Source organism: Moschus berezovskii, chromosome 16 (genome assembly GCF_049115385.1).
Source record: "Moschus berezovskii isolate FMDL1 chromosome 16, NW_MosBer_1.0, whole genome shotgun sequence".
Lineage (NCBI taxonomy): Eukaryota > Metazoa > Chordata > Mammalia > Artiodactyla > Moschidae > Moschus > Moschus berezovskii.
Genome location: NC_142475.1, coordinates 10,422,040 through 10,445,267, shown reverse-complemented (window position 1 = coordinate 10,445,267; position 23,228 = coordinate 10,422,040). Strand labels below are relative to the sequence as shown.

Below are 23,228 nucleotides of genomic sequence, written 5' to 3'. Positions count from 1 at the left end.
AATGATTTGTATGGAAACACAAAAGAACCTGAAAAGCCAAAGAAATCTTGAGAAAGAAAATGGAGCTGGAATAATCAGGCTCCCTGACTTCAGACTGTACTACAAAGCAACAGTCATCAAAGCAGTATGACACTGGCACAAAATAAAAATATAAATTAATGGACAGCATAGAAAATCCAGAGATAAACCAATACACCTATGGTCACCTAATCTATGACAAAAGAAGCAAGAATATACAATGGAGAAAAGACAGTGTATTCAACAAAAAAATACTGGGCAACTATACGTAAAATAATGAAATTAGAACACTCCCTAACATCATACACAAAAATAAGCTCAAAATAGATTAAAAAGACCCAGATGCAAAGATCATGGCATCTGGTCCCATCACTTCATGGGAAATAGATGGGGAAACAGTGTCAGACTTTAATTTTTTGGGCTCCAAAATAACTGCAGATGCCGATTGCAGCCATGAAATTAAAGGACGCTTACTCCTTGGAAGGAAAGTTATGACCAACCTAGATAGTATATTAAAAAGCAGAGACGTTACTTTGCCAACAAAGGTCCATCTAGTCAAGGCTATGGTTTTTCCCATGGTCATGTATGGATGTGAGAGTTGGACTGTGGAGAAAGCTGATCGCCGAAGAATGGATGCTTTTGAACTGTGGTGCTGGAGAATACTCTTGAGAGTCCCTTGTACTGCAAGGAGATCCAACCAGTCCATTCTAAAGGAGATCAATCCTGGATGTTCATTGGAAGGACTGATGCTGAAGCCGAAACTGCAATACTTTGACCACCTCATGTGAAGAGTTGACTCACTGGAAAAGACTCTGATGCTGGGAAGGATTGGGAGTGAGAGGAGAAGGGGACGACAGAGAATGAGATGGCTGGATGGCATCACCAACTCGATGGACATGAGTTTGAGTGAACTCCGGGAGTTGGTGATGGACAGGGAGGCCTGGCGTGCTGTGATTCATGGGGTCGCAAAGAGTCGGTCATGACTGAGCAACTGAACTGAAGGTCAGGTACTATAAAACACAGGAAAACATAAGCAGAACATTCTTTGACATAAATCATGGCCAGATCTTTTTTGGTCCACTTCTTAGAGTAATGAAAATAAAAACAAAAATAAACAAATCACTCTAGTTCAGTTCAGTCACTCAGTCATGTCGAACTCTTTGCGACCCCATGGACTGTAGCACGCCATGCTTCCCTGTCCATCACCAACTCTTAGAGCCTACTCAAACTCACATCCATCACATCAGTGATGCCATCCAACCTTCTCATTCTCTGTCATCCCCTTCTCCTCCTGCCTTCAATCTTTCCCAGCATCAGGGTCTTTTCCAATGAGTCAGTTCTTTGCATCAGGTGGCCAAAGTATTGGAGTTTCAGTGGCAGCATCAGTTCTTCCAATGAATATTCAGGACTGATTTCCTTTAGGATGGACTAGTTGGATCTCCTTGCAGTCCAAGGGACTCTCAAGAGTCTTTTCCAACACCACAGTTCAAAAACATCAATTCTTCAGTGCTCAGCTTTCTTCACAGTTCAACTTTCACATCCATACAAGACTACTGGAAAAACCATAGCTTTGACTAGACAGATCTTTGTGGTAAAGAAACATCTCTGCTTTTTAATATGCTGTCTAGGTTAATCATAGCTTTTCGTCCAAGGAATAAAGGTCTTTTAGTTTAATGGCTGCAGTCACCATCTGCAGTGATTTTGGAGTCCCCCAAAAAAAGTCTCTCATTGCTTCCATTGTTTCCCCATCTGTTTGCCATGAAGTGATGAGACTGGATGCCATGAGCTTGGTTTTCGGAATGCTGAGTTTTAAGCCAACTTTTTCCACTCTCTTCTTTCACTTTCATCAAGAGGCTCTTTATTTCTTCACTTTCTGCTATAAGGGTGGTGTCAATCTGCATATCTGAGGTTATTGATATTTCTCCTGGAAATGTTGATTCCAGCTTGTGCTTCATCCAGCCTGGCATTTTGCATGATGTACTCTGCATATAAGTTTAATGAGCAGGATGACGGCACACAGCCTTGATATACTGCTTTCCTTTTTGGAACCAGCCTGTTGTTCCATGCCCAGTTCTTGTGAATAATTACGTGAGTGAATAAACCTGGAGTTTCCCGTCTAATAAGTCAGGGAGTTGGGCGATGCAGTCTCTTCAGTGCCTCTAGGGCATATTTCACAAACTCTCATCCTTATTGCTTCTTCCTGTCATCTGACCCTCCTCCTCTCTCATCAGCTTCTTGTCTCCTTGCCCTCAAGTACAGCCCTGGTCCATCACTTAATCTTCACATAGTTATGGAGTTATCTTTCCAAAGCATAAAAGTAAACATTATAGGATCTTGCTTCAAAAACCTTGCCAAAATGAAAGCATAGGAGTGTATTAGTGAAAGGCAGAAAAGACATTATGCAACTTCTGTGAACATAACTAAGGGGTCATGGAGCCTGAGGCATGATTACACCAAGGGAAGTGCCGGACTGGGATGAATAGAACAGTAGAAGTTCACAGCTGATCTCAAGACTTGAGGAGCAAACACATGTAAGTGGTCATGATGCAGACACCAGTCAGCTATGGGGTTCTCAGAGAAAGTGGTGGAGCCCATTCAGCTAAATGGAGGTGAGTAAATAACTGGGCTTCACAGGTGGCTCAGTGGTAAAGAATCTGCCTGCCAAACAGGAGACGTGGGTTCAATCCCTGGGTTGAGAAGATCCCTTGGAGGAGAAAGTGGCAACCCACCCCAGTATTCTTGACTGGACAATGCCATGGACAGTGGAACCTGGTGGGCTATAGTCCATAGGGTCACAAAGAGTCAGACACGCCTGAACATGCATGCAGTAACATAATTATCTAACAGCTCTCTCCAGCTACCAATTTACTATTAGCCAGTGTCATTGTATGGAGAAGGCAATGGCACCCGACTCCAGTACTCTTGCCTGGAGAATCCCATGGACAGAGGAGCCTGGTGGGCTGCGGTCCATGGGGTCACTGAGGGTCGGACATGACTGAGTGACTTCACTTTCCCTTTTCACTTTCATGCATTGGAGAAGGAAATGGCAACCCATTCCAGTGTTCTTGCCTGGAGAATCCCAGGGACGGGGGATCCTGGTGGGCTGTCTTTGGGGTCGCACAGAGTCGGACATGACTGAAGTGACTTAGCAGCAGCAGCAGTGTCATTGGCTTCCCTGGTGGCTTAGATGGTAAATCGTCTGGTAAATCAAACCCAGGGTTTGATCCCTGGGTCGGGAAGGTCCCCTGGAGAATGACCTGGCAACCCACTCCACTATTCTTGCTTGGAGTATCTCATAGACAGAGGAGCCTGGCAGGGTTTAGTCCATGGTGTCACAAAGTGTTGGACACCACTGAAGCAACTTAGCATATATCCATGTAATATCAATAAACATCTTTGTAAATAGAAATTTTAAGAGGTATTCAAAGATATTAGCTCTAAAATGACAGAGATAATTAAATGCTCTTAAACGGTATACATGGAAAGATGGAATGAAAATGTACAAAATATAAAATAAGTATTATATCTCTTCCAAATTTGTAATAATAGGGCAAACTAACAGAGACTATAAAAGATGACTTTTTAAAACTTTAAACACACACAAAAAATAATTTAAATAATGAGAAAAATTTCATTCAACAGACAAATTTCTTCAATAAAGCACAAACTGCACAAGCAGTAAAATAAGTGCTAGGTATATCATACTTTTATGGGCTTCCCTGGTAGCTCAGCTGTAGAGAATCCACCTGCAATGTAGGAGATGCAGGAGACATGGGTTCAATCCCTGGGTTGGGAAGATCCCCTGGGGGAGGGCAAGGCAACCCACTCCAGTTTCCTTGCTGAGAAAATTCCATGAACAGAGAAGCCTGGCGGACTATGGTTCACAGGACTGAAGAGTTGGATATGATTGAGCGACTAGCACGCACATTAAACAAATTTAAGCTTCTGATCAAGCAAGCCACTATAAACAAAATGAAAATTCAACACATAGATTGGGAGAAGATGTTCATGATTCATATAGTGTGCAAAAGATTAAAATTTAGAATTTATAAATTGATTAAGGGAGGAAGGGAAGGAGGCAGGGAGAGTCAGAGGGAGGAAGGAAGGAGGAAAAGAAAAAAAAGGAAGGAAAGAAGGGAAGAAGAGGTAGAGAAAGAATGAGGAAGAGAGAAAAAAGAAAAGCTCAATATAAAAATGATCAAAGTACATTAACAGAACAATTCACACAGAAACCCAAATGTTTAATGTTGTAAGGTGATAAACTTCACTAATAATGAGGAAACTTAATAGTGAAGGAATCAAGTTACCCTCATTACTTATCTGGCTACCCAAATTTAAATGTTTGGCAATTCAATTGCTGAAGAAGAATTGAAAACTAAAATTTAAACTATAAAATCTAAATTATTTTACTCATATAAATCAATAAAAGCAGTTCAAAAATTTATTTGGTGGTTGGTGGTGGTTTAGTCGCTAAGTTGTGTCCGACTCTTGTGACCCCATGGACAAGAGCCTGCCAGGCTCCTCTGTCCGTGGGATTCTCCAGGCAAGAACACTGGAGAAGGTTGCCATTTTCTTCTCCAGGGAAACTTCCCAACTCAGGAATCAAACCTGGGTCTCCTGCATAGCAGGCAGATTCTTTACTGACTGAGCTAAGAGGGATGCCTGTATAATGATGTACACAGGAGTGGTATCTTTTGAACCAGACATTTATACTGAATGTATATCTAGACCCATGCTGTATAGTACAGTAGCCACTAACCACATGGAGTTATTTTAATTTAAATTAATTTAAATTGAATTAGAATTTAAAATTATCTTCTTGTACTACCTACATTTCAAGTGCTAGTGGCCAATGTCTATCATATCATGGTAGACATGGTAGCAAGGGTTTTCCATCAAAAGTGTCAGCTTAGTTGGACAGAGCGAAATAGAATATTTCCATCACTCTAGTAACTTCTATAAGACAGAGACCCTAAGGTTGTCTTTAATAAAAATTTCTACAAGGAAATATTTCTTTTCTTTCTGACTCCCCCATTGTACCCCAATCTTGCAGAACTGCCACCACTGTATCTAACAGCCATTGATCTAAGATGATTTGTCTCAAAGATATTTTCTATCTAGTTTAGTTCAAGCACTTTAAAAACATTAGAGAAATAACTTACTCATGTCTGAGTATATAAATAAATGAAAATAAATATTCAGTTTTAGGAAAGAAGCTGAAAAACAGCCCATCTGCCTAAAACAAGTTTACCAAACTGGAGACATGTTAGCCTTCAGATATATTTTGTTTGGCCCATAGTTTGCTTTTATTTTTGTGTTGTTAATGGCACTAGTTCCAACATTTAAAAATAGATCTTTTTTTAAAAATTGCCTGGATTCTCTTTAAAGAGTAGAAAAATCTAGAAAACTAAGCTGACACTTTTGATGGAAAACCCTTGCTTGTGCTAAGTAATAGGGACTTCCTTAAATGGACACAGGTTCCCAGGAGTTCCATATTGTTCACCACTTCACTCGTGTCTGTTATTAGTAGGCTTCTGAGTTTGTAACTCCTGCTCCAAATCTAGAAAAAATGAGTTTATATGTTTCTAGCACACCCAAACACTCAAAGGCTCCCAGAAATGTTGTAGTTGCTTGTGGCTGACCACATGAATCGACCTCAGTTCAGTTCAGTCACTCAGTCATGTCTGACTCTTTGCGACCACATGGACCGCAGCACGCCAGGCCTCCTTTTCCATCACCAACTCCCGGAGTTCACCTAAACTCATGTCTTTTGGGTCGGTGATGCCATCCAACCATCTCATCCTCTGTCGTCCCCTTCTCCTCCTGCCTTCAATCTTTTCTAACATCGGGGTCTTTTCAAATGAGTCGGCTCTTCGCATCAGGTGGCCAAAGTATTGGAGTTTCAGCTTCAACATCAGTCCTTCCAATAAATATTCAGGACCAATTTCCTTTAGGATGGACTGGTTGGATCTCCTTGCAGTCCAAGGGACTTTCAAGAGTCTTCTTCACAGCTCAAAAACATCAGTTCTTCAGTGCTCAGCTTTCTTTATAGTCCAGCTCTCACATCCATCCATAACTACTGGAGAAACCATAATCTTGACTAGACAGACCTTTGTTGACAAAGTAATGATGTCTCTGCTTTTTAATATGCTGTCTAGGTTGGTCATAACTTTCCTTCCAAGGAGTAAGCGTCTTTTAATTTCATTCCTGCAGTCACCATCTGCAGTGATTTTGGAGCCCCCCAAAATATAGTCGACCACTGTTTCCACTGTTTGCCCATCTATTTGCCATGAAGTGATGGGACCGGATGCCATGATCTTAGTTTTCTGAACGTTGTGCTTTAAGCCAACTTTTTCACTCTCCTCTTTCACTTTCATCAAGAGGCTATTTAGTTCTTCTTCACTTTCTGCCATAAGGGTGGTGTTATCTGCCTATCTGAGGTTATTGATATAAATCTTTGATCATCACTTGAACTTGAAAAGACTAAAACATCAATTGATAGAGTGGTATTAAGAAATTTTAGTTTGAGCATATGATTCTCTGCATATATTTATTTCTGAGTTTTTATTTATGTAGTCATGTCCGTATGTATGCATCTGACAACTGTTATTTTGAGGAAATAGAGTAGAGGTTAAGGTCCAGCCATCCTCAGCTGTTCGAAGCTAATATTATGTTAACAGATGCACCAGGAACACTTTATCACTTTGTTTACACCTGAATTGGGGAGGGAGGTAAAGAAGCACAATGTAAATAAGCATGTTTTCAAGGAGCATAAACGTTAAAACCAAGTGGTTAATTGCTTTTAGGGAAGAATACCTGACTGTTCTTCACATCTGACCTGAATTCCTTCTCTTAATTAATTAGGCAACAAAAGCATTAACATAACTATTCAGGCAGAGTTTTAATGGCTAGTCTTCAGGGATATTGTAAAAAGAATTGCTGCTTTATTGAGTTTGGACACAATTTAGTTTAATAATTTGGTTTCCTGAAATCTTGGGGGTAAGTCAAAGTCAACAAGTTTAAATGGTTGGGTAGTTTGGAGAGAGGGCTGGAAAGACGGGTTGATTTTATTGTTAAACTCCAACTACTAGGACACAATTAAGACTGCCTCTAGGGGGGAAAAAAGTGGAAGACTAGAAAGGCAGAAATTGAGAAAGAGAAACATCTCCCAAAGACAGTGGAAGAATTGGAACTCCTTGGGACACAATCTCTTTAGACCAGTGTATTTTAAACTTCAGTTCTTAATCCATTTGTAAATCTTGAACTAACATCAAGAGATAATTTTTAAACAATATTTAATGTTTCTGTGTGATGTGTTATCTAATACTTTGTGATGGCATTTTTCTTTATTTTTATTCTGTTTAAAAAACTTTGTCCATGACTTGCCCATTCTCTTCCTTAGACTTTCACTTTTTAGTTTCTCTTTCACACACATGGCAAAGAGATGAAACAAAGTAAGAGGAAAAATTGCTGCAGATAATCCATGAGCTGCCTTCTCATCCTGGGCTGCTGCATCTGTTACCTTTTTTTTTCCCTCTTTAGCCGTATCTCTGACCAGGTTTTCTGCCTTTAAAGAAAAGTCAAACCCTCTGGCCTTCCATTAAACCAACAATATGGAAATTATTAAGTACTATGGATGTAAGAGTTGGATTGTGAAGAAAGCTGGTCGCCGAAGAATGGATGCTTTTGAACTGTGGTGTTGGAGATGACTCTTGAGAGTCCCTTGGACTGCAAGGAGATCCAACCAGTCCATCCTAAAGGAGCTCAGTCCTGGGTGTTCATTGGAAGGACTGATGCTGAAGCTGAAACTCCAATACTTTGGCCACCTGATGCAAAGAGCTGACTCACTGGAAAAGACTCTGATGCTGGGAGGGATTGGGGGCAGGAGGGGAAGGGGACGGCAGAGAATGAGATGGCTGGATGGCATCACCGACTCGATGGACGTGAGCTTGAGTGAACTCCGGGAGTTGGTGATGGACAGGGAGGCCTGGCGTACTGTGATTCATGGAGTCTCAAAGAGTCGGACACGACTGAGCGACTGAACTAACTAACTAATTGTATAAATGATGTTGTCTGATCCACAAATTCTACTAACCCATTGTATTTGCATGAATATTGATGAGAATTCTCTAACAGAGCACCAATCCACTTGATTTTCTTCGAGCAGGAAGGGACCTTCTACATGGAGTAGATGGGTTACAAAGTCAGCCTGAGAGCTGAGGAAATGGACTCTTGGTAGAGCTCTCAAGAATGATTCTGAAAAGCCACACCACAGAACTAGGTCATCAAAGAAACTACTACCCATGAGCAAAATAAGCTAGAGAAACGTAGTCTTTCTTGATGGCCCTGTGCCTAGTCCAGAGACTGGTGCGTCTGTGGGGAGGGCCAGTGCCAAGATTGGGCCCTAGGTCTGTTTCATCCCTTCTGTGCCTGTGTCCCCACCATTCTCTGGTCAGGAGAGGGGGGCTACTGGCCTTCTCTGTGTTCTTTGTCAGCTGACGTGTTCCCTGTTAGACTTAAATTCCTCATCCATAAAATGGACCTAATATACCCTCCTGTAAAGTTCTTTTAGAATCATGAAAGCAAATTCTTGCTCAAGACTGGCATAATGAATGTTAATTCCATTTCTTTGTTAAAAAGCTTATTATCAGCATGTGACACCTTATATAGGAGTATTTTATTCTAAGGTAGTCAACTTGATGGATTGGAAAAAAATGGAAGAACTGTTGCCTTTTTGAATTACAGAGGTATTTGTAATCATAGACCCATGCATGCCTTTGAGACTGCGTGATTGAACTGAAATTAGTGTGATCCCTCCCTACAGATATAGCGCTGATAGGTGGCAGTGGACTAGAATCTAAATAGCTTAGATTTTCTGTACAAATGAAGCACAAACGATAGTTTGATGAGTATAGCTTTTTTATTATTTGATAATAGTTTAGTGGAAAAATCATAGACTGAGTTGGCTTGAGTCCCTGCTGCATGACCTGTGAACTACCTGATCTTTCTGTTAGGTAGTTAGAATAGGAAAAAGGAGTCCAGAATGGTGGTGGCTAAAAGACAAAGGAGGGGAAAACGCGTGAAAATAGAACAAAGGAAAGTCCGAGGACTAGAGTGAGAAGCTCGGGTGAAACAAACGGCCCTCCTGGCTGGCCCAACTTAAGATTCACATAGGGCAGGCTTGGGGAAGGAGAGAAACAGATAAAAATAGGAGCCAAAATTGGGCTGGTCTTTGGGTCAGCGCGCCCTCATGCCTCGAGGATGTATTTTCCTTTGCTTGCCAATAAAACTGAGCTGTAACACTGGTCCGTCCGAGGAAATTACATGGGGCTGTAACACTGGTCCATCTGTTGCTTCAAATTTTTATTGTGATGAGACAGAACCGAGGAAATTACTAACTCCCCTGACATTACTAATGTCCTTATCCTCTAGGGGCTTTGGTTTATTTATTTGCAAAAGCATTTGGGTGAATCTGTAAAGCACCTGACGTATAATGCCAGCACAGTTTGGTGCAGAAAGTAGAACTCTGAAATGCAAGCTCTTCATTTTGGAAAGCCTTGAAGCTCATATAGTCATCATCTTTCTTCTTTGCTTAGAATCTGACCTTTGGTCAATAGATCCTTGAGTGCTGCACTGTTCTCTAGGAAATAGTCTTTTTGCCATCTCTAAGTTCCCAACTACTGAACATCATTCCATTTTCCCAAGTAAAAGCAGAAGAAAGTGCTATCTTTTGCTATTTCTGAGAGAAAAAAACTTGTGTGTTACATAGCCCTAGGAAATAATATGTCTAATTGACTTTCACTATTGTTGCTTTAAGAAAGGAATACCTCAAAGAAAGGAATACATAAATGTTCCATAAGCAAAACATTAACTTTTGAAATTAACGAGGAAGTCAGAATCCATTTGTTCTAAACAGGTGCAGGAGAACTGAATAAATAATCCAAGCTCTTGAATGCTTTCATGGTAAATTTAATAAGGCAAAAAAGGAAAGAAGAAAAAAAAAAGAAACAAGAGTTATTAAATTGGGAATTGGTTGGAGATAAAACAGATCCTGGCAAGTCATTTTACTGTGTAAAATAGATTGTTATGTCATATTCATTGCTGATAGATATTCTAGGTATTTCACACATACTAAATAATAACATCTCACAGTATACATCAATTACAAAATTAGTCTTGGCTTGCTTTTGAATGGTAAAAATCCCTTTTCAAAATATAAGTATTGTAACAAAATCTGTGGGTGTAGTAAGCCCTTGGGTATCAGTGTGTCTGAACTATCAAGCGAACAAAAGACACACAGCCTATATTTTCTCAGGGAGTGAATAGTGCCAAACATAAATATTGCAGCATTTAACATAAAACACGCTATGCAAAAATATAGACCTTGTTTGTTTGATTCCCCTAATGCTTTAAGAAAGCTTACATCAAGGGTACTATAAGTACTATATTTAAGAATCTAATTCAACTTAAGGGGTTCTACACTGCCTATAAATTTTTTTTCTATTGAATTACTGCCTATTTTCAATTCAAGGCAATGCATTGTTCTATGCCAACAAACCTTGTTAGGTACTTAATAATAGCAATAATATACAAGGAGTGACTAAAGTGCCTGTGGAAAATTAGTCATTATTAGTAATTACTGGCAACTTCTTCCCATTGGAGTTCAGATATATAGTTCAAGGAAAATTCTTACTTTTTCAGCTAATTTTATGAAATACCTGCTATGTATGTAACCATGTTTAGGAGCTTTCTGTGTACACTTCCTTTAATCATTTTACCAGTCCTGCCAGGTGTTTTTTTCAGGGAGGGATCCTTCTCCTCTATTTTTATATTTCCATGGAAGGGGCCTAAAGGGGCATTTCGGGCTTTATTCTCTCCTCTCCAGACTTGCTCCCCCCAGGCCTGTGGAGAGCCTAACAGTCAGTGCTTCTCATCCCAACTGTCTCACACACGGTTGCCCCTCAGCGGTGGGTAGAGACTCCATCTTGGTTCTCTTGAGTTCTTTGTTTAGCTGAAAAGAATTAAGATGAGGCTTTTCCTCAGCTCCCTCTGCCCTTGAATGCACAGACTTCTGCCCTTGAACTCACATGTTACAGAGCTCACTGTGCTCCACTGAGCCCACTGGGGCTCCCCTATAGACACATAGTGAGTGTCACTGCTGTCGCCCTGAGGCAGAGATACTCTCCAAGCAGCAGACATGGAGCAGGTATCTGAGGTTGTTTGCAGACCACACTCTTCCCCATTTCTGAGGTCTAGACCTGGACAGGGAGTCAGGGGTAGGCATGGGGGTGGGGTTAGGGAGAGGGCAGGAGACAACCATGTTGACCTCAGTTATCAATCATATCTTTGTTATGAATTATTATACTTTTGAAGTGATGCACATCCCTAAATAGGCTGAGGCTTTGATTTTCAACCATCTCCCTGTTCTACTCCTTACCATTAGGTTTATGACAAGCCTAGACAGCATATTAAAAAGCAGAGACATTACTTTGCCAACAAAGGTCCATCTAGTCAAAGCTATGATTTTTCCAGTAGTCCTGTATGGATGTGAGAGTTGGACTATAAAGAAAACTGAGCACCGAAGAATTGACAGTGTTGGAGAAGACTCTTGAGAGTCCCTTGGACTGCAAGGAGATCCAACCAGTCCATCCTAAGGGAAATCAGTCCTGAATATTCATTGGAAGGACTGATGCTGAAGCTGAAACTCCAGTACTTTGGCCACCTGATGTGAAGAGCTGACTCATTTCAAAAGACCCTGATGCTGGGAAAGATTGAAAGTGGGAAGAGAAGGGGACGACAGAGGATGAGATGGTTGGATGGCATCACTGACTCAATGGACATGAGTTTGAGTAAACTCCAGGAGTTGTGATGGCCAAGGAAGTGTGGTGTGCTGCAGTCCATGGGGTCACAAAGAGTAGACATGAATGAGTGACTGAACTGATTGGGCTTTGAAGGAGAAGAAGACTGTGTAAGTTGGACCCTAAACTACAACAGGAGTAACTGGGAGATGACTGGGATGCAGAGAGGTGAATCAGTTGCCCTAATTGACTGTATAAGTGGGTGTGATTTAGAGTAATGGTCCTCAAAGTGTGGTGCACAAGATGATTTGCTGGGTTTGCAAAGAAAATGTTATAAGCTATCTTTGTATTTTTATATTAAAATGATCAAGATATTAAGCTCTATTAATATTTAACATGGGGCTTAAAAATAACACCTCTGTTCAGTGTATTGTATATCAGGCAGTCATTTATCTGTAAATATAAAGGGTTCGTCTACAACACAGAGAGGCATGCAGCCTTGCCCTCACTCTCTCATTTGCTTTCAAGGTATTGCAGTGTATTGGGCTGCTGTGTGCCTCATTAAATAAATTTAAAGAATATATTGTCTTGTTTTAATAAATGAGCATTGCCACAAAACAGATAAATGCTGTATAAAGATTCCTTGTTGTGCTTTTTTAGTTGCCACATTATGTCTGATTCTTTCGTGACCTCATGGATGGTAGCCCCCCTAGGCTCCTCTGTCCATGGAATTTCCCAGGCTAGAATACTGGAGTAGGTTGCCATTTCCTTCTCCGGGAATTCTTCCTGACCCAGGAATTGAATAATCATTGCATCTCCTGCATTGAAGGTTTGGATTCTTTATCGCTGAGCCACTAGGGAAGCCCAGAAATAAAAAACAAAGACAAAAAACATTGAAGATAATACTAATAGCATAAATACACATGAACAATAGGAAAATGGCAAAGCTGAGACTTCTTACATATTAGGACAGGATGTTGTTGGTCATATTCGAAAGAATAATCATGACAATCTAATCAAATCCCCAAAGAATTTGAAAAATATTTAGGAACTATTATGAACAGTGTTTAATATGTAGATTTCATCCACTATATTTATTAATAAACCTTATCTTGCCTTGAGTTATTAATGATAATATAAACTAATAATTAGAAAGACTTTTAAAATTAAGGCATCTAACCCATGAAGCAAGCCTATATTTTTCCTTAACATTTAAAGTCATTTGAAACTCATCTTAGTATTATACATAATTTCATTAAAGGTGATGATAAATATTTAAATAATTTTTGAGTTTGTTAATGAAATAATGCCATAGTTATGCATATAATGGAGAAGGAAATGGAAACCCAATCCATTATTCTTGCCTGGAAAATCCCATGGATGAAGGAGCCTGGTGGGCTATCACCCACTGGGTCGGATATAACTGAAGCAACTTCATTTCATGTATATATATATGTCAGGGGAGTTTGTAATTTCCTCAGTTCTGTCTCATTGCAACAAAAATTTGAAGCGACAGATGGACCAGTGTTATAGCTCTGTGTTACAGTTCAGTTTTATTTAGAAAGCAAAGGAAAATACATCCTGGAGACATGAGGGCGGACTGACCCAAAAAACCCAAAGAGAAGAGAACCCCCAGCCCAATTTTGGCTCCTCCTTTTATACGTTTTTTTCTCCTCCCCCTGGGCCTGCCCTATGTAAACTGAGCTAGCCAGGAGCTCTGTTTGTTCTACCTGATGTCCTCACTCCCATCCTCGGACCTTCCTTTGTTCTATTTTCATGGGTTTCCCCCTTCTTTGTCTTTTAGCCACCGCCATTATGAACTCCTTTTTCCTGTTCTAACTATTGACTCACTGGAAAAGAGTCTGATGCTGGGAAGGATTGGGGGCCAGAGGAGAAGGGGACGGCAGAGAATGAGATGGCTGGATGGCATCACCGACTCCATGGACATGAGTTTGAGTGAACTCCGGGAGTTGGTGATGGACAGGGAGGCCTGGCATGCTGAGATTCATGGGGTCACGGAGAGTCGGACACGACTGAGCAACTGAACTGAACTGAATATATATATATATATATATATATATATACACATAATATAAGTACAGTGCTTCCAGTCTTTCAATTATCTTTTTATTATGGTGGTGGGATTTCAAAAAACATTTGGAGACTCCTGGACCAGAGGATTAGTATAAGCCTACAGGGAGATTTTAGGAGGCATACTAGAAAATGAGTTAGACAGCATATTTTGCAAATGGGCTTCCCTCATAGCTCAGTTCGTAAAGAATCCGCCTTCAATGCAGGAGACCTGGGTTCAAACCCTGGGTTGGGAAGATCCCCGGGAGAAGGGAAAGGCTACCCACTCCAGTATTCTGGCCTGGAGAATTCCATGGACTATGCAGTCCATGGGGTCGCAAAGAGTCGGACACGACTGAGTGACTTTCACTTCACTTTAAGCAACATAAATCTGAAAGCTGTCTCATTCTCATTAAGATACTAGGCTAAACCAATTGATTGAAGCAATGGATTCAATTCAGCCAGAATACATTTAAAAAGATAAAGTTCAAGTGCTACTCTTTGAACTTTATCTTTTTGAATGTATATTTGATAATGAAAATTTCCAGTCTTCAAGTGCAGGATGGCTAAACAGCAGTGTAAGAAAAGAAACAACTTAGTTTCTCAAGACAGAATGTGATACATGTGCCATAAAAGACAATTTTTTGGCAATATGAACAGAATCTTTTATCTAGAATGCAGAACAGTCTAGTCAGACACCAGGGATAGAGTTTGTAGTAAGAGAAGTCATTTTTTTAAGTACCTTCTTTAAAAAAATTTTTTTTAATTGGGATATAGTTGATTTAAGGTGTCATGTTAGTTTCAGGTGTGCAGCAAAGTGAATCAGTTATACATACACATATATCCTTTTTAAATAGACGAGAAGTAAATATTAATAGAAGAGCTACCAAAGGAGAGGCAGACAAAAGGATTCAGTCTTAGGAATTGAGGGGATCAACTTTAAAAAGCCTCAAAGATGTCACGAGGCTACTAATATTAAAGGGTGACTATGTGAAAAGAGAATCACCATCTCCACGATCCCAAGGCAGCCCTGTACCTTTCAACTCCACAGCACCGCAGCTGCGCCCACCACGCCATGCTCTGTGAGCCGGCTGCACTCCCAGTCGACGCCTGGGACCTGATGGCCTTTACACCCCACAGGTGGGCCTACCCTTGAGGACGCACCCCTCTATTTTTGGATTCAAATGTAGGGATTGGAATCTCACTCCCCAGAGGACCAACTGAGGGCCAACCATGGCAACCTGAGGATAGAGGAGAGTTAGGATAGATCAACACATGGACATCACCAGATGGTCAACACCGAAATCAGATTGATTATATTCTTTGCAACCAAAGATGGAGAAGCTGTATACAGTTAGCGAAAACAAGACCAGGAGCTGACTGTGGCTCAGATCATGAACTCCTTATTGCGAAGTTCAGACTTAAATTGAAGAAAGTAGGGAAAACCACTAGACCATTCAGATATGACCTCAATCAAATCCCTTATGATTATGCAGTGGAAGTGAGAAATAGATTTAAGGGACTAGATCTGATTGATAGAGTGCCTGATGAACTCTGGACGGAGGTTCGTGACATTGTACAGGAGACAGGGACCAAGACCATCCCCATGGAAAAGAAATGCAAAAGAGCGAAATGGCTGTCTGAGGAGGCCTTACAAATAGCTGTAAAAAGAAGAGAGGCGAAAAGCAAAGGAGAAAAGGAAAGATATAAGCATCTGAATGCAGAGTTCCAAAGAATAGCAAGGAGAGATAAGAAAGCCTTCCTCAGTGATCAATGCAAAGAAATAGAGGAAAACAACAGAATAGGAAAAACAAGAGACCTCTTCAAGAAAATTAGAGATTCCAAGGGAACATTTCATGCAAAGATGGGCTCGATAAAGGACAGAAATGGTATGGACCTAACAGAAGCAGAAGATATTAAAAAGAGGTGGCAGGAATACACAGAAGAACTGTACAAAAAAGATCTTCACGACCAAGATAGTCACGATAATGTGATCACTGACCTAGAGCCAGACATCTTGGAATGTGAAGTCAAGTGGGCCTTGGAAAGCATCACTACGAACAAAGCTAGTGGTGGTGATGGAATTCCAGTTGAGCTATTTCAAGTCTTGAAAGATGATGCTGTGAAAGTGCTGCACTCAATATGCCAGCAGATTTGGAAAACTCAGCGGTGGCCACAGGACTGGAAGAGGTCAGTCTTCATTCCAATCCCAAAGAAAGGCAATGCCAAAGAATGCTCAAACTACCGCACAATTGCACTCATCTCACACGCTAGTAAAGTCATGCTCAAAATTCTCCAAGCCAGGCTTCAGCAGTATGTAAACCGTGAACTCCCAGATGTTCAAGCAGGTTTTAGAAAAGGCAGAGGCACCAGAGATCAAATTGCCAACATCCGCTGGATCATGGAGAAAGCAAGAGAGTTTCAGAAAAACATCTATTTCTGCTTCATTGACTATGCCAAAGCCTTTGACTGTGTGGATCACAATAAACTGTGGAACATTCTGAAAGAGATGGGAATCCCAGACCACCTGACCTGCCTCTTGAGAAACCTGTATGCAGGTCAGGAAGCAACAGTTAGAACCGGTCATGGAACAACAGACTGGTTCCAAATAGGAAAAGGAGTGCGTCAAGGTTGTATATTGTCACCTTGCTTATTTAACTTATATGCAGAGTACATCATGAGGAACGCTGGGCTGGAAGAAGCACAAGCTGGAATCAAGATTGCTGGGAGAAATATCAATAACCTCAGATATGCAGATGACACTACCCTTATGGCAGAAAGTGAAGAGGAACTCAAAAGCCTCTTGATGAAAGTGAAAGAGGAGAGTGAAAAGGTTGGCTTGAAGCTCAACATTCAGAAAACAAAGATCATGGCATCTGGTCCCATCACTTCATGGGAAATAGATGGAAAAACAGTGGAAACAGTGTCAGACTTTGTTTTTTGGGGCTCCAAGATCACTGCAGATGCTGATTGCAGCCATGAAATTAAAAGACGCTTGCTCCTTGGAAGGAAAGTTATGACCAACCTTGATAGTATATTAAAAAGCAGAGACATTACTTTGCCGACCAAGGTCCGTCTAGTCAAGGCAATGGTTTTTCCCGTGGTCATGTATGGATGTGAGAGTTGGACTGTGAAGAAAGCTGATCGCCGAAGAATCGATGCTTTTGAACTGTGGTGTTGGAGAAGACTCTTGAGAGTCCCTTGGACTGCAAGGAGATCCAACCAGTCCATTCTAAAGGAGATCAATCCTGGATGTTCATTGGAGGGACTGATGCTAAAGCTGAAACTCCAATACTTTGGCCACCTCATGAGACGAGTTGACTCACTGGAAAAGACTCTGATGCTGGGAAAGGTTGGGGGCGGGAGGAGAAGGGGACGACGGAGAATGAGATGGCTGGATGGCATCACCGACTCTGTGGACATGAGTTTGAGTGTACTCCGGGAGTTGGTGATGGACAGGGAGGCCTGGCGTGCTGTGATTCATGGGGTCGCGGAGAGTCGGACACGACTGAGCGACTGAACTGAACTGAACTGAACTGAGGATAGATCATCCTTGACCTATGAAAACGGAGAAGGCAATGGCACCCCACTCCAGTACTCTTGCCTGAAAAATCCCATTGACAGAGGAGCCTGGTAGGCTGCAGTCCATGGGGTCGTGAAGAGTCGGACACGACTGAGCGACTTCACTTTCACTTTTCACTTTCACTTTTCACATTCATGCACTGGAGAAGGAAATGGCAGCCTACTCCAGTATTCTTGCCTGGAGAATCCCAGGGACGGGGGAGCCTGGTGGGCTGCTATCTATGGGGTCGTACAGAGTCGGACATGACTGAAGCGACGTAGCAGCAGCAGACCTGTGAAAAAGGTGGGCTGAGGAAGTTTGCAGATGCCTTCCCTTCCTTTATCCCCTGTGTGACCCACTCATTGTGAGGGGAGGTGTAACTCTGCTGTATCTCCGTCTGGCTCCCTGTAAAGTGGCAGCTGACATGTTCTACCCATGGCTGCATCCCCTTTCATGTCCTCTGGACTTGTGAAAGTGAAGTCGCCCAGTCGTGTCCAACTTTTTGCAGCCCCATGGACTGCAGCCCACCAGGCTCCTCCATCCATGGGATTTTCCAGGCAAGGGTACTGGAGTGGGGTGCCATTTGCTTCTCTGGGCTTGTACCCTCTAAACATATTACCTCCACTTTCCCCTTGACTCAAGCTTTCATTTTTAGAGGATCTACGCAAGACAACTCGTTCCTAGAATGTTAACACGCCATGTGATGAAAATAAAAATAGACAAACACTTTGCGGTCAAGTATATTTGGAGAACTTTGCATTAAATAAAAATAGATTCACTTACTACAAAACTTCTTTAATGAGGTGGATATTATGCAGGCTTTTTTTTTTCATATTTCTTGGAAGTCTCTTTCCAGAGAGCACGTGTAATGTCAGCATAATATAGAAAGAATTTGGGGAGTGCTGTTTTAGTTGGCAAAATAAGGAGCTATTTTCTAGCTAAACTTCAGGCACAGTTGTCTTATTGTCAAAGACAAAGAATGGTTCAAAGGTAGAATCAAGGAGCCCTGGAAGATTTTTAGTTCTGATTGTTACATTCCCTGTATGCACAGGGAATACCCTGATGGTAAAGAGTTGAAGAGGCATCAACTCATCACATGATCTCTGAGCTCATTCTAGTATTCTGAATCTACTGCTTCACTTTATTATCTGGCATTTTTAGTTTAAAGACAGGAATGTCTTTGCCATTATTTATAGTAGATCATATGGACACTCCATTTACAATTAGTATAGGGCTTCCCTGGTGGCTCAGAGGATAAAGCGTCTGCCTGCAGTGCAGGAGACCTGGGTTCAATCCCTGGGTTGGGAAGATCCCCTGGAGAAGGAAATGGCAACCTACTCCAGCACTCTTGCCTGGAGAATCCCATGGACAGAGGAGCCTGGCAGGCTACAGTCCCTGGGATTGCAAAGAGTCGCACACGACTGAGCGGCTTCACTTTCTTTCACTTTCACCTGCGCTGGCCCGCCTCAGTATACTGCATAGCAGTCACACACCAAAAGCAGCTAGAACAATTTCTTATACATAACTGGTGTCAAATAAATCAGAGTTTTCATATCTTTCGTGAGAAGGAAATTTGATGACTAATTTTAAAATTTGATAACTAATAACATATTTGGTAACTAATTCAAAATCCTTCAGAGCTGCTGCTGTTTAGTCGCTAAGCTGTGTCTGATTTTTTGTGATCCTATAGACTGTAGCCCACCAGGAACCTCTGTCCGTGGGATTTCCCAGGCAAGAATATTGGAGTGGGTTTCTATTTCTTTCTCCTGACCCAGGAATCAAACCCACGTCTCCTGTTTGGCAGGCACCTGGGGAAGCCCAAAATCCTTTAGAGAGGATCAGCTAAATAAACGTCCAAGATTTAATTCTTGGTGACCAGGATCTTTCTCTTCACACTTGGAAATATTGAGTTGTTTATAATTCATGTTATGTTCATGCCAGGTTCTTACATACTCTGCTGTACTGTAGGTCCAGTGTCTTCTCTCTGTAATCTCTTGACCTGCCATACTGTCTAGAGAATAACTACTTATCTTTTAGGTATCAATGCAAAATACACGTCTCTAACTTCCCCAGACAGAACTAACAGCCTTCTCTTATGTTTCTACAACAAGGCCGGGTCTTGGCAGAAAGCCCTCTGGCTGGTTCAAATAAAGAAACTATTTACAAAGGAATAAGCAAATGCATTCGGAGACTAGAAATGAAAGTTCGTTACCAATTCTAGAGATGAAAGGGTAAGGGGAGAAAGGAGGGTTATTGGGACCAGGGAGAGTGGAGCTCTGGAGGAGGAGTACTTTCATTCTGGGGGAGCTCTGCTATTGCCAGAGATGTGCACCTTATCAGCCTCTCATTGGCCAGAATAAATTGCAAGTCAGGTGGCAAGAGTCTGAAGGATGTATTGTCAGAGGCATGCCTGTCCACCGTGGTACAGGGAGGATGGAGGGAGGAGAGGGGAGATAAATGGAGAATAACATTTTTGACATTTTAGCCAACTTATCGATTTGACTTACTTGGCTCATGTGTCTGTCTTTCCTCTGCTTCGACAAAGAGGTAAGGATGGTTTGTTTCGTTGTGTTGTATTGTGTACATATCCTTAGTAGGCAATGCCGCAGTGTGAGTCGGAAGAAAGGAAGAGAGGGAGGGAGGACGGGAGGGGAGACTTGTGTTATATATTAAGCATGTTTAATGCAAAGCAGCAGTTCAACCCGAGTGAGCCATTCTAAGAGGCAGCGGGAATGGAAAGTCTAGAAGCAAGTGGCCCCAAGTAGTGACTCAGGAAACAATCAGTGCATCATCTGCACTGTGTGCTCCCAAATTAGCAGACTTCCTTTTGGCTTTGCACCACCCTGGATTTTAACTTTGTGTGTTAGCTTTAGACCTTAAGTGGTAATGGTCCTTCACACAGGTCATTTATATTAGAGGTACTGCAACTTTATCATCATGTTACAGTACAGTAGAGGTATTTTTGAAATAATTTTTTTAATCTATTTATTTTAATTGGAGGCTAATTACTTTACATTATTGTATTGGTTTTGCTATACATTGACATGAATCTGCCCCGGGTGTACATGTGTTCCCCATCTTGAACCTCCCTCCCACCTCCCTCCCCATCCCATCCCTCTGGTTCATCCCAGTACACCAGCCCCGAGTATCCTGTATCATGCATTGAACCTGGACTGGCGATTCCTTTCACATATGATAATATACATGTTGAAATAAATTTTTGAACTGAGGTTACTTATTACTTTATTTACTGATTTTCCTATCTCAATATCCTGATTTGGTCATTTTAAGCATTTTAAAGCATTTGCTTTTCTATTCATAATCAAATTCTCCTACTTCTTGGTGACTAGTTACTATTAAAAAGATTTTTGTTTTTTAACCAGATCTAAAGATGGAGATAAGCCTTCTGGAAATATCAGTATTTTGTTATTGTTCAGTTGCTCAGTCGTGTCCAACTCTTTGCGACCCCATGCATGGACTGCAGCACGCCAGGCCTCCCTGTCCATCACCAGCTCCCAGAGCTTGCTCAAGTTCATGCCCATTGAGTCAGTGATGCCATCCAACCATCTCATCCTCTGTCGTCCCCTTCTCCTGCCTTCAGTCTTTCCCAGCATCAGGGTGTTTTCCAGTGAGTCGGCTTTTTGCATCAGGTGGCTGAAGTATTGGAGTTTCAACTTCAGCATCAGTCCTTCCAATGAATATGCGGGACTGATCTCCTTTAGGATGGACTGGTTGGATCTCCTTGCAGTCCAAGGGACTCTCAAGAGTCTTCTCCAACACCACAGTTCAAAAGTATCAATTCTTCAATCCTCAGCTTTCTTTATAGTCCAACTCTCACATCCATACATGACTACTGGAAAACACCATAGCTTCGACTAGACGGACCTTTGTCGGCAAAATAATGTCTCTGCTTTTTAATATGCTGTCTAGGTTGTCATAGATTTTCTTCCAAGGAGCAAACGTCTTTTAATTTCATGGCTGCAGTCACCATCTGCAATGATTTTGGAGCCCAAGAAGACAAAGTCTTTCACTGTTTCCATTGTTTCCCCATCTATTTGCCATGAAGGGATGGGACCAGATGCCATGGTTTTCGTTTTTTGAATGTTGAGTTTTAAGCCAGCTTCTTCACTCTCCTCTTTCACCTTCATCAAGAGGCTCTTTAATTCCTCTTCGCTGGAGGGTGGTGTCATCTGCATATCTGAGCTTATTGATATTTCACCCTGCAATCTTGATTCCAACTTGTTGTTCATCCAGCCTGTATTTCGAATGATGTGTTCTGCATATAAGTTAAATTTCAGGGTGACATATATAGGATTGTATATGTTTAGGGTGTATATACAGCATTGATGTAATCCTTTCCCCATTTTGAATCTGTCTGTTTTTCCATGTCCGGTTGCTTCTTGACCTATATACAGGTTTTGCATGTGATGATGGCTAAATATTAAGTGTTCCTGAAAGAGTTGCGGTATTCAGTGCAAATACTGAACATTTATGGAGACGGTTTAAAAAATAGCTTTAGAAAATACCCTTAAGCTATAAGGAGGGGAAGGAGGATGGAGAAGAAGGGGAGATAGGTGGATGGGGTAGTTATAGATTCTAAAGTATGTCTTTATTTTGTACTTTGCCTCAAGTGTTTTTGAAATATTGAAATTATGATAAATTTTTAAGATAATAAAATGTATCCCTTTTGAAAGGAAAACATACAAATTTGTTTTATGAAATTTGACATTCTTTATTTAGTAATATAGGCACTCATTCTGATTTAAGGGTAAATGCTCTTAGTAACTTTCCATTTCTTTTCCCTAGGGAAAGTGTCAGATCTGGGGCTTCCCAGGTGGCACAGTGGTAAAGAATCCGCCTGCCAATGCACGAGACACAAGAGACGCAGGTTCGATCCCTGGTCAGGAAGATCCCCTGGAGGAGGCAATCGCAACCCACTCCAGTATTCTTGCCTGTAGAATTCCATGGACAGAGAAGCCTGGCGAGCTATGATCCATGGGGTTGCAAAGCGCTGGACACGACTGAGCGACTAACACACACGCACACTCCCTATTAGTTATTCTTGGTTCCTACCAGTAATATCTTCTTACCATCATCTCTGAATGTCTCACATATGTTATTTGGCCTCATAAATATTTATCAGCTTATGTAGTGGGTGGGATGTACCAACATAAACATGAACAATAGGGCCCTGTAATGTAAGAGTGCCTACTCTTTCTTATTGGTGGAAAGGACATGACAGTAAACAAGCACTGTATATCCCTGTGAGCACTAAGTGAGGCTGTTTACAAAACGCTAGGTGAACAGCAGAAGGGGGGAGTATTGACATTAGTTTGGAAGCGTTGTGAAAAATAAAAACCAACTCGTTTCAGCTGAGTCTTGAAGAATTAAATAAATCATTGCCGAAAGTATTACCAGGAAGTGGGAACAAAAATGTGCCAGAGTCACTGGTACAGTTAATAATCCTAAAAAGAGTTTTCCATAATGTTTTATGATGCCCAAGTTGCCACATCACTGAGGCCCACTCTATACTAACTTCTCAGGGGAACTTTCTGACACAAAAACACTTATTAGGGAGAAATAGTGACTTAGACACCCAGTCACTTAGACACCTTCTAAAATCCCCACATACTAGCTCTGAAAGCTTGTAAAAACATTTCATAAACTTTTCCCCAGGTAATCAGTTACTTTCTAAAGGAAATTAGTATCATTTCATGTAGGTATAGCCATTGCTTCAATTTTTCAGAAAGCTAGAAAACAGTATTTTCTTCCCAGGAAGG

At 41.3% G+C, this 23,228-nt stretch overlaps 1 protein-coding gene across 2 annotated transcripts in view; it reads left to right on the top strand.

Annotated features, from left to right (window-relative positions):
* TRIQK (triple QxxK/R motif containing) overlaps window positions 1–22,961 on the top strand; it is a 163,661-nt gene extending 140,700 nt beyond the window's left edge. For both annotated transcript variants that reach the window (XM_088844660.1, XM_088844659.1), the window contains exon 5: window positions 22,255–22,961. In XM_088844660.1, coding sequence (XP_088700786.1) covers window positions 22,255–22,440 — 186 coding nt within the window. In that variant the 3' untranslated portion in view covers window positions 22,441–22,961. The remainder of the gene's footprint in view (window positions 1–22,254) is intronic.
* Window positions 22,962–23,228: the final 267 nt, after the last annotated feature.